The sequence below is a fragment of the Elephantulus edwardii genome, unplaced genomic scaffold (assembly GCF_000299155.1).
Source record: "Elephantulus edwardii isolate Elephantulus edwardi_28Jun2011 unplaced genomic scaffold, EleEdw1.0 scaffold00093, whole genome shotgun sequence".
Taxonomy (NCBI): Eukaryota; Metazoa; Chordata; class Mammalia; order Macroscelidea; family Macroscelididae; genus Elephantulus; species Elephantulus edwardii.
Genome location: NW_006399843.1, coordinates 7541593 through 7554323, shown reverse-complemented (window position 1 = coordinate 7554323; position 12731 = coordinate 7541593). Strand labels below are relative to the sequence as shown.

Here is a 12731-nt window from a genome sequence, read left to right as displayed (position 1 = left end):
AGACCCTTGATGAGATGGATTGATTGAGTGACTTGGGGTCATGGGGGTAGGTGTGTCAGAGACAAGATTGGCACAGGATAGGACAGGGTTTAGGGCTGTTGGTCGCTATGAGTCGCAGGTGACTTGACGGCACAAAACCACCACCACCACCACCACCACCTTTGGATTGTGGCAGCACCATTCCTCACCACCATGCCTGTTCTGGCATAGAATCTTGTGGCTGCCAATTGCTGTGAAGTCGATTCTGACTCCTGTCAACCCCACATGTTACAAAGCCCAGTTAAGTCCATTGGGTTTTCTTGACGACAGCCTTTATGCAAGCAGATTGTCAGGCCTCTTTTCCAAAGCATTGCTGGGTGAGTTCAAACTGTAGTTGAACTCAAATGGTTTGTACTCTTCAGGTCCTGCCTATGTGCAATAACTACCTAATGAATGCTTGGATTTGACATCTCATGAAATGATGATGATGATGATGGCAACTACCATTTATTCCCTTTTATCAGAGGCCAGGCACAGTGCTAAATGCTTTACATTCATTATCTCTTAATCACCCCTTCCAGTGGCTCTGTGAGATAGCTTACATCATTATCCCCATTTTACAGGTGGGAAACTGCCTCTGGGAGATTAATTTATGTAAGATTATACAACTGAAAAAAAAAAAGATTATACAACTGAAAAATTATCTTCCTCTGACTGGCTGCTCATAATAATGCCTGTTGCACACTTTTTTGTCCTTTAAGGGGGAATTAGGTATCAGTCTTCACCCAGATTGCAAGTTTCTTGAAGACTTAATGACATTGTCATGTATTTGTAGATTCCCTCTGCCAGGTGCATTATCAGGCAATCACCAGTCACTTCATCTTTTGTTCTGGAATAGAGCTGTCCTCTCCTCTGACCTGGGCTGTGGCTATTGAGGTCATTTATGCTTGGCCCTGGCTGCTGTCACTAATCTTAGAAGCAACAGACTGAAGCAGATCTGGAGATGAGTCTTGTATCAGAGGCTCTGAAAACCTTGACTTTTTTGACATGTTCTAAAAGAGATTCTCTAAATGGCTAGAGGGAGTGATCGGCTTGGTTTAGGGCTGCCTGGGATTTTGGGTGAGTCACTAAGATACAGGCTTCTGTGAACAGAGTTAACAAATGGAATAACAAGGCTTCTTAGGATTTTAAGAAAAGTCCCAGCAGTCCTAGTGAATTGTGTCCTCACAATTACACAGTGAAAAATGGAACTGCCTATACTTAGGGAATGAAGACATCCGCTGAGAAGATGAGATCATTTAGTAAGTCCTCTTACCTACCTCTCTCCTGTGGGCCCTTGAGTTTCCTGTGAGGTGACCAAATAACTTAGTTCAAGGGCATGTAAACTGAGATTGACTGTATATGTCTTCCTTTTTCCATCTGTGAGATTTCAGCTTCAAGCAAAAGGCAATACTCTGACCTTTACAAATACACCTACTCACGAACCTCTGGTAGCACAAATATTAGGCACTCAGCTACAAACTGAAAGGTAACTGGTTCTAATCCACCAGCTACTCCCCAGTGCAAAAGACTTGGCAACCTGGGAAACCCCACGGCGCAGGTTTGCACTGTCACATGGAGTCATTATGAGTCAGAACCAACTCAGTAGTACACAAAGGTAACATAACCATGACTGCGTACTGGAACCTTAGCGGTTTGACTTTTAAAAGCGTGTATAGTCCAGACTTTGGTGTTTTTCCTCTTAAATCTCTCTCAGATTAACAGATTTCATTTTGTGGACTATGAAGGGATGGTCTGAGAGCCATATGAAATGTTAATATCCTAAGATGCTTCTTCTCATTTCTAGTTCTGCACTATTGACTAAAATGTAATTTTTGTTGTTATTTCTTTTTCCCCCCTGACCTTTTTTTTTCTCCTTTCCTTTTAAGGTGATGGACAGAATTTGTTTACAAAAGATGTGACCGTGATTGAGGGAGAAGTGGCAACCATCAGCTGCCAAGTGAATAAGAGTGACGACTCTGTGATTCAACTGCTGAATCCCAACAGGCAGACCATTTATTTCAGAGACTTCAGGCGTAAGTCCCCACCTTTTTGTCATTAGATGGCAAACTTTCTCTCCCCACATTCCTTCCGTCTTGACAAAGAGATTGCTCAGGTCTCCTTTTTTAATTTAATGTTAGATGCTTAAAGTTTAGTCAGTTCTTTAGGGGGGAAGAAGAGACATGCAGTCATACTCGTTTTACTTAATAGAAACCTTGAATGGGCCCTTTTAAAAGAAAGACGGTCTTACATTGCAATAGGAATTGATTGTAGTAATTCAAGGTGAATTGCCATTGAGTCCCAGCTACTTGGGCTGGCACAAACAACTCAGATAGGATAAGGAAAGGAACATATAGCATTCTGAAAGGGAATCCGTTTGGTTTGAAGATTGAGATCTACAAGGAAATCTGTGCCTATTGAGACAGCACCAAATTTCCTGTGTCCCCAGCCTCCGTGTAGGGAGGAATCTGTGGTTTCTTGCTAAAATATTTCCACGTATACTCAAAAGAGCCAATAATCAAAACTAACTTAGGTTTAACAAAAATAGTTCAGATGGTGTCAGGGCTTGAGGTGAGCAAAAATTAAGTCTTTTTGAAAAATGGTAGAAAAAATCAGTACCTAACTCCTTCCTGTCCACTCGTCTCCTTTCTTCTCCAACACCTCAGAATATTCAATGTGCACAACATGAAGAAGGTGAGGAACAGTACCAGGGAGAGGGAGGCTTCTTTTTCTTAAAGTGAACTCTTGTGATTCTATACTAATCTGGCTTTGACAAAATTAAAGAACTGTAAGAGAGCATGTTTCAAACAATGTAAAAGGCCAGATACTTGCCTTATGGTGATTCTGATCTCTTGCTGTCCGCCCAGTTTCATACTTGCCTGCATTCTCATAGAAAAATACAGGGCAGATGTAAGGTTGGTTCCATGTTTGACAGCTCCACCTCAGCCTCGTCAAATGCATTTAAGATCCATTCCAGTTAAGAAAAATCATTTCACTATTAAGTGTTTCAGTTGATCCTTATCTTGTTTTTGAGTATCATTCATTGCTTTTTTCCTTTCATAATTCAAAACAACTGCTGCACTGAAGAAACCAGTAGGCCCTGGTCCCTGATTCCCCAATAAAAGGGGTCTTGGTCCTTGTATCCAGAAGCTCATAACTTACCCTTTTTGTCTGGTTTCATTTTACCTAATACTAGTAAAAATAATCTGACACACTTTATGAAGATGTGCTGAAAATTTATGGGGATTATCACTGAATCTGGTCAGTGTGTGTCCATTTGTGTGTGCATTGCTGTGTATACATTTACTTTGGGGCAAGTTAATTTTTCTCCCTTCTGATTACTTTTCTTTGAGAATTCTTAGGCAGTATAAAAAGGCTGTTCAGCTGGTAACTGAAAGGTTGAACGTTCAAGTAGCCTCAAATGCACATAAAAAAAAAAACCAAACCAAAAAACCTGACAATCTACTTCTAAAAAAATCACCTATTGAAAACTCCATGGAGCACAGCTCTACTCATGAGTCAACGCCAACTCTGAGTGGCGACTGGTCCTGGTCCCTTATCGGCAATGTAGTTCCTGCGTAAGCCCCCAAACAGTCATTGAAGCAGTAGAGGGGGTGCAGTAAGACATAAGGTATTTTTCCTCCTTGGTTGTTGCCTTGCCAGTCAACCGACTATTCTCACCTGGGGAAAGAGAAGATTGGCCTTTTTTCTCCCAGTCGTTAACTCTGCGCCTTGTTTCACAGCTCTGAAGGACAGCAGGTTTCAGTTGCTGAATTTTTCTAGCAGTGAGCTCAAAGTGTCGTTGACAAACGTCTCCATTTCCGACGAAGGAAGATATTTCTGCCAGCTCTATACCGACCCCCCACAGGAGAGTTACACCACAATCACAGTCCTGGGTAAGACAGGCTTGGGGGCTCCCGCTGGGGTGCTCTCTGGGGATTGCCATGCCCCCGGGTGGCTGCGAGGGGCAAGGAAGCGGTTAATGGTAAATTGTACCCTTCGAACTTGGGTTAGGAAAAATCACCCATCTTGCTGAATTCTAAAAATAGCCAAATACTCTTAACGAATGGCAATCAGCAGTCTTTATAGATTCCACCTGCTCTTGGGTTTCAGACTACAGTTTCGGAAGCAAAGATCAAGAGAATTTAGAGCCTTCAGATGACTCATTCACCACATGAACTGTCATTGCTTCTAAACCACCAAGATTTTTTTCCCTCCCCTATGGATCGTAAGGGAAGGGTATGATGAGCTGCCACATCTGTATCCCGTGCCCATGCTCAGTTATGAAATCTGCTTAATAATTTTTTTTTCCTTTCTGAGCTGCAGCCTCATTTTAATATTGTTGATCTCCTCTTTGGCTTTACTCACTACCATGTTTATTGCTTCCAATCTAGAGGGTGCTGTAAAAATCCCTCCCCTTGAGCACAAACTGTTACAAACTGCAAGCACTAGACATAAAAGAATTAAAGAGCTTGCTTTTAGGGGCAGAAGGTGGACAGCAAGCAAAAGCCTTTGTTGGCAGGCTGCGGGGTCCACCCCCAGTGAGCTGCATGTCCTCACTTGCAATTGCCAGCTTGTGACTCGCAGCAGAATCCCAGTGGCCAGGTTTCCATGCTTGTGTTCTGATACAGTCAGCAGATACAACACCACAGACCCCCTGTGTTGAAGGAGTCACCTTTTACACCAGCACATACTCCAGTGCAGAGCATGGGCCAGTTGGGATTTGTGCAACTGAGTTTTCAAGGACATTTACTGTAGTGCGAGGCAAGATCTCTGATTTACACCTTCAGGAAGATGATGAATCAAAGTCTATTTGAGGCGGCAGGCTGCAGCTTTTCGGTGTAATGATATGAAGATTAAAGAGGAAAGATAAATATGAAGGACGCTTTTACTCAGTATGTATGAACATGTATGTATTTATGGATGTACATATTGAGCTGCCGGATCATTACTTTATTTAAACACAGCTGTTAAAAGGAAAATATGGGTGTGGTGGGTTTGTTTTTTTAATCATTAAACTTAAATACGTCCTTCGAGCTTACATGTATGCTCCTGAGCAGCGGCACACAGGCTTTAGAAAGTCATGTGGAAAGTCTTCCATGGCGGATATGGTCTGTGGGACAGTGTGGGATGGCTCTCTGCTGTGCAAGTGTATCTCTAAATTGCAGTTTTAATCCATATTAGATCACAGTTCTCACTGATACTCACATATTCAAACTTTTCTCCTATTTACAGAGACAGTGAGCATGGTGAGCTATCACCAGGTGACTGTGTTGGTATTTTATAGATGTACCAAAATTCGCAAGAACGCATCTGAAGGTTTCTACCCATTTACTTGTGTATTTTAATACGTTGCCGCAAATGATGGCAAATGTGTTTCTAAGCATGGCCGTCAATTTAAAAAGTTTGCAGCAACGTATTAAAATACTGTTGGATTATTGGGGGCTTTGGTGTCATAGCCCATCAGGACTTGCACTGCTCACCTGGAGGTGGCACCTGTGTGGCAGTTCAAATCCCCCAGAGAAAGATGGGTGGTCTCCGCTGTATGATCGACCACTTCAAAGCCTGAGTGGAGGAGAGTCAGCTATGAGTCAGTCCTAGCTCAACAGCATTGAGTTTGTGCATAGTAAGGAGCACTGGGGGCACTGAGGTCAGAGAATTCAGCTGCAAACCAAGGGACTGGTGGGTTGAGCCTGTGTCAACCATGGAAGAAGGAGAAGGCTGCTAATTCTGTGCAGATATATTTGCCTGGGAAAGCCCACAGACAGTTGTTATCTGTCCAGACAGGCCACTGTCAGTCATGGAGAATCATTATCAATTAGAAGCAACTATCTCTGGCAGTGGGGTTGAGTTTGCTTTCATTAGCTATATACATAAATTTCAAATGACCATCCATTGACTTCTACAAACCAAACACTTATGACTCTTCCCCAAGGAGGTGGCAACACTTTGGAATATAGTGGCAGTACTTTGAGTTTTCAGAATCTATACTATAAATAACAGAAGCAAATCATTTTGCCCAGGTAATAGTGCAAACATTCAGTGAAAACCAGGAATCAGGATTCAAAACAGGCAGGTCCTGCTCTTCCATCCACAGCCTTTGCATACTCCAGTCTACGTGGTTTTCAGTTGAATCCTGAAGGCTGCCATTTCAACATTTATTTTTTTTTTATTTCCCTGAGGTTACCCACCTTTTATTTTTCCAGTATACACATGACCATTGGTGAGCAGGGATAGCCCATCAGTTTCTGTTTTCGGGTAAATTTATTCTCAGAACCCCTGGACTGGACCTGCTTTGACTCTGTATACACCCCGTATGTGGGAGAAGGCATGCTAGCACTAGACTTTTGAGAGGCATAATGCCCATAATCCTTTTGAAGGTCTGATTATTCTAGAATAGGTTCCTTGCTTGTATTTTATAGAAGCATTAACTTAAATATACTTGAAAGTAATACTGGTAGATGTTCTTTTTGCTGATATTATGCATTCATTTAATATTCTTCCCATTGAATTTACTGTGGGATTCCTTGACAGGGTAAAATTGTTGTCATCAGTGTTGGAGTCTTTCACACTCCACAGTCTGACAATTTTCGCTAATATTCACATATTCAAACTTTTCTCCTAAGGTTTAGGGAATTCAAATCTTAAAATGAATGAGGAATGATGTATTAGCATCTTCATTGCTATCTGTGGTGCTGAGAAAAGGACTCCATGTGTACTTACATAGATGTCAAACCACTTGATAGGCTGAAGATGCTCGTTTGGGTGCGTGTGTCTGTTTGTTTGATGCATTCAGCAAAAATTACAGCATATGTCATAGAACATAGCGATGATGCTTGTTAATATTATTATTTGTGCTATTCTAAAGTTATTTATTAGTTTATCCATGGCAAAGCTAAAAACCCATCTCTGATACTTTGTATTCATTTATGTGCCTCTTCAGATACACATCCATGCCTTTTACTTGGGATGAAATTTGTTTCCTTCTTCAGGACACACTATTGGACTCTCTTTATACTTCAGTTCATGAGATGAGGGAGAACAGGAACACACTGTGTGAAGATTAATAGTTACTGATAATAGTAGCTAATATTATTACAGTCCTGTCCTTCCAAGATTAGTGTTCACTCTTAAGATTCCAGGAACAGAAGAACCTAATTATTTTAAAGGGTCTTAGAGTAAGATTTCACATACCAATCAGCTTTACAGTTCCTCTTTTGTTGTAATTAATGTGACTCATCTTGCTGATTTTTTTTAAATGTTGTAGGCGTAATGTTTATAATTAGCACTCTTATAGATTTGAGGTTAGCTTAGAAGAACTTTGGCAATTCTCTGCTATTTTTTGGTACTTTCCTGTGATTTTCATTCAGGATTTCGTCTGTATGCACTTCCTTAGCTGTATCTTTGGCTATTTTCATTAATGGCTGCAGGCCGTTTTCACTAAATGTGTCTGTTTAGTGGACCATGTATAAGTGTATTCTCTGGTTAGCAGCAGTCTTAATTCATTTTTTTTTTCACAAATAGATTTTTGTACTTTACTAACCTCTTTTGTATTAGAGTAGGCATTATGAAGTTAAAGGAAGATAGAGTGGAATTAATAGAGCAAAATAAAGATTTTCTTGTCTACCTCCCTATTCCCCCCCCCCAAAAAAAGACAGACTTTATATCACTTCAATTATATTTTCCAAAGCCTTTTTTTCTCTAAGAAAGTTATTTGGAAATGTACTTTTATAATTGAAAATGATAAACCATTATGACTCACATTATCAGATTTTGTTTTTTATTTGTAAATCAAGCAACCCCCACTACATTTGCCCATTTCTTCTAATCTGAGATAAGATAAAAATTATAGGGCATAACCTAAGAAATCTATTTAAGGAAGGGAAAATAAAATTGCACAACAGTCGCCTAGGATGCTCATCTCAGCTACTCAGAAATCCTATCTTTGTATTGAGTGGGCAAACTGTCTAACACTTGTGACATTTTCTGCAAGTTTGCCTTAGCCATGAAGTGAAAGACGATGCCAACTCCTGAGGAAAATCATTCCAGGACTCACTCAGAAGGGTTGCAAAATTTTACAGTCTATTGCAGTAGAGGGCTGCCTGTTGCATGTGGCTTCTACCAAACAACAGGTAATCTGGTTACAGACCTATTTGCTGCCATTCAAGCTCTGAGCCCAAAGCCAAAACTCAGGGAGCCTTTGTCCTATCTTAATTTACCCTAGCCCCTTGTCATTTCCATACTTTGATCCAGCCAGCATCACTGATAATGTGAAAGCACATACCATAATTGGCATAACCAAAAGGAAAAAAAAAAGAAATAGCTGCCTCCACCCAGGTGAACAGCACAAGGAGCATGAGAGGAGCCTGTGACGCGAAGAAAAGGCGCTGCATGGAAAGGGGTAGGATGACAGAGTAAAACTTGGAACGTGGATTTGAAAAAGAAAGAAGAAAAAAAAATTAACCAACCTGACAGAAACTAACTTACATTTCGCTGATGCACGACAAAGACACACACTCAAAGACCCCTTTGAGAAGATTCCCAGATATCTGGTGAAGCCATCAGTCATCTTTCTAAAGTTTCTACTGCACTCTGCTCTCCTCTGCTCTGCCCCACCCAGCAGTGGCATTTTGAAAAGAGAACTTTGCATCAGTAGGTTTCTTCCCCCTCCCCTTTGTCATATATTGCCCCTTCTTCCTTGGCATCATAGCAAATCAATTCCATTTTCCAAGAATCATTTTTATCATTTTGTTTTCAAGTGGTCCTGGTGGTACGGTGGAGAGCCCACAGTTGTTCACCCCCAAAAAGTATCTGCAGTTACAACCCAGCAAGTATTCTTCAGGGGAAGAAGACTTGATAGTCTGCTCCCATCCAGAGTCACCTAAAACCTGCTGTTAAGTCATTTCTGATTCCTAACGACCCTCTATCATGTTTCCAAGGCTGGAAATTGCAAGGAGAGAAGACTGCCCATCATCTTTCTCCCAAGGACTCACTGTGGATCAGAACCACCAGAGAAGCAAGCTCTGCCTTGGAGTTAAGGAGCAATTAGTTACCGCTTAGCCTAGGAATCCCTGTGGGGCAGTTCTGTTCTACCATGAGGGATCACTATGAGTTAGAATAGACTCAACAGAACATAATGACAATTTTCATTTTTGCCAAAACCTTGAAAAGATTTAACACCATTTTTACTGTCATTCCAGAGTTTGTGGGAAGGTCATAACTAGACCTTTCGTACTTTGTTTCCTTTTTTATCTCTTTTTTATTCTGTTTCTCATACTGTACCAAGGTTTTAATTTTCTGTGGTCTTCAACAAACAGTCTTTTCATCTCATTTTTGATCTAGCTATAGCATTTTCTTCAATATTTATTTACACAGCTCTCAGAAGGCAGCAGTATTTGTTGGCTCTAAACATCGAATCTCTCTGTTTTCCCTATCAATGATCTAAGAGTGTGTGATGGAAATCTATAATGTACCTGATTGTCATCTAGCAGGGATAAACTCCTTAAAGGAAAGGAAATAAGCTAGCTTGAAGTCATCTCATTTACTTTGTCACTGTCCTTCTCTGTCCCTTAAAATCCTGGCAGATGTGTGTAGCTCCAAATTGGATATTAAATTACCTCTGGTTTTGCTTATCCCCCCCTAAAATGGAAGCTACAGTAGTTCTTTACCATATTTAACTGCACATTTGGACCATATCAGCATCAGCAACAATGCATTCAATTGGGCAAATATCTTGCTTTCATTTTACACTGGGAACAAAGAAAAAACTTCCTTCTGCTCTAATCATTTTGTCTTTACCACCACACACGCTATCTTGCTAAGAAACATACACAGCAAATTATTATACATTTCAGTCTTTCTCTATAGGAGTTTTCAACAGCTCCAATTCAGTGCAAGTCCCCGTATGGGCAGAATCTTCACATTGGACTAAAACAGTTGGAAATACCAAATACATGGTTTAATCCCATAATTTATTGAAGCAGGATCAGAGATTTATTACTCAATTTTATCCTAAGGATGGCATGTTTATACATATTTAATTTCTTGTTTCTCTTCTGAATTGAGAAACATATTAATCATATGTCTCAGTCCTGTCTTTGCTTATGCATGGTGGTCAAGGCAAATATTCTTAAATTCATTCTGCTAAGTTCAGTATACTGTGACACTAATGTGTCAAATGCGATAACAGTTACCCATGGCGGACAGAGTTTGGTGGTGCTCCCTGGCTAAAACAAGCTTGGAATCAGGAGTGACATCCACTTCCGTAAATAGCTTGCCTCGGGAAACCCTACGAATATAGAGAAAGGATGAAAGTCACGCAACTGTCGAGGACTTTCATTCATAGAGTCGCTATGACTCGACAACAACAACAACAAGTTCAGTATTCTTAATAATTTTTATTTCTAGAGGCTAAGTCATAGTTATAAGGTGAGCTTGTGCCTTATATAAAATTTCACTATGGACACAGCTTCATGAAAGATGACATATCTTTATCGTTATCATCATCATCATGCTACCTACTCTCAATTTGATACTCAGCGTTTCAATCCTGATCTTTTCATTTGGATATATTTTTGCACTATGTTGAAGTGTAGCTTAAATTTTGATGGTAAAATCTATTTGAAGAAAACTAAGTAGTCTTTGCTCACCTTTGATTTCCCAACTCCGGAACATTTATTTCTCCATATGAAAAATTCTGCAAATTGTCACTTCTTATACCATTTTGTCTTTATGCAAAAGACTTTATTATTATGTCATCCATTCAAGTTCAGAATTATACTGTGTATACTTTTTTTAGAGCTTGATATTTCTGTGTGTTTATAATGAGTGGTGGGGTTTTTTTTTAAGCATCTCAACTGTTTGATCTTTGCTGGATGACTTTGAAACTTTTCATGTGAAATTTGAAATCCAGGGGCAGGGTTAAGTTCGTAGAGAAATAGTGCTTTCAGAGGCTTCCAAGTAGGGGGGGGAAGATCAATAATGTATACTTCTTTTATTTTTGTATCAACTTCCTATTCCATTTTCTAATTGACCAGTGGCATACGCGCCCACACATACACACACACAAACACATAGGGAGCTCTGGTAGCCTAGTAGTAAGAACCTGCACTGCAATCCCAAAGGCATGCTGTTTGAGGCCACCAGCTGCTCTGAGGAAGAAGGATGGACAGTCTCCTCCCATGCAATTACCTGCCTCTGAAAACCCAGTGGGTTGGTTCTGACTCTATGGTACACAACAACAACAACTCTGTGTGTGTGTGTGTGTGTGTGTGTATAGATAGATAGAGATAGAGATATATCTCCCATGGGAATGGGAGGTTGGTCATTTTGTAAGCTAATTTAAGAAGAGAAGCTATAAATAAACTGAATTTTGCATACCTCACTTTACTTGATGCAGCGCTGGTTTTGCAGTTCCTTTCTTGCTCCCTCCAGTGGCAGAGTGTTTGTTTTGTTTTGTTTTGAATTCCCATCAGAATACCCATTGTTTGTTCCCCTTCTGGTAGCAGTGGTGCAGTTTACTGATGAAAAAAAAAGAGTGTATCCAGAGGTGGGTTCTCTGTTTACAACCATGTGTGTTCAATTTGTAGTCCCACCACGTAATCTGATGATCGATATCCAGAAAGACACAGCGGTGGAGGGTGAGGAGATTGAAGTCAACTGCACAGCCATGGCCAGCAAACCAGCCACCACTATCAGGTGGTTCAAAGGAAACAAGGAGCTAAAAGGTGAGACGCCAGTGTCCCAGCATTACAGCTCTCATAGCATTGTCCTCAGCAGGTTGAACGGCTAACCTAAGGCTAAGTGTCTCTCTGATGGTTTGGATCCGCTAGGTGCTGCTCGGAGGAAAGCTGGGCAGTCACCTCCTGTGTGGTTTACAGCTTAGAAACTCGAGGAGGGGCAGCTAGGAGTCAGTCTTGACTTGGCGAAGGCAATGAGTTTTTAGTGAGCAGTTAAGCAACAATTGAGTTTAGCAGCATTACAGCTTTGTAGAAATGAGAGACAACTGCAAAAATATGCCCCTGAAACAAAAATATTCACATCTGTACAGCTTCTCATCTGTTACTAAATACTTCTCAAACCAAAGTGTAACAGTGTCCTGTTGTTTAGTTTGTATCCTCTTTTCTGTGGTTTGAGAGGTCATGGTGATCACTGTTGCCAGATCATTTTAGTCCCAGATCTGAAAAGAACTCACCCTGTAAACTTCAGTACTTCAAGCCAAGAGCTCCTGTTAGAGATGTCCCCTCAGGTCAAACCCCCCCCCCCCACCATAGCTCTACCCTCTGTTCTAATTTTTTTTTTTACCCTGTATTATATGGTAGCCCAGTACAAGCCAGAACTGCAGATTCTCTTTTTACACACTTTAAAGTGTAATAGACTTACAGGGAACCCTATTTGTATAGATTGCCTCGTGCCAGACTGCTAACCAAAAAAAGTCATGGGATTCAAATCACAAGTTGCTCCTGGCTCAAGGGCATTGAGTTGGTGCTCTGAGTAGTCATACACGTGAACAGTCCCAGTTCACCCTAACATCAGTGCCACCACACAGGCAGGGTGCTCACTCATTAGATCATTGCCTTCATTGTGGATTTTCAGGGGCCACTTTTCTCATGAAAACTGCAACTCAGTTGTCAGCTTCAGCTCAGCAGCTTGTTCTTTTGCAAAGCTTCTCATTTTGTGACGGTGTCACAGACTGCCTCTCCCTTAAAAACACA

General features: G+C 40.8%; 1 protein-coding gene across 7 annotated transcripts in view; it reads left to right on the top strand.

The window, feature by feature from the left end:
- Positions 1-12731, top strand: part of CADM1 (cell adhesion molecule 1) — a 433197-nt gene that overhangs the window by 354543 nt on the left and 65923 nt on the right. For all 7 annotated transcript variants that reach the window (XM_006890806.1, XM_006890802.1, XM_006890803.1 and 4 more), the window contains exons 2-4: positions 1908-2054; positions 3762-3914; positions 11607-11744. In XM_006890806.1, the coding sequence (XP_006890868.1) occupies positions 1908-2054; positions 3762-3914; positions 11607-11744 (438 nt within the window). The remainder of the gene's footprint in view (positions 1-1907; positions 2055-3761; positions 3915-11606; positions 11745-12731) is intronic.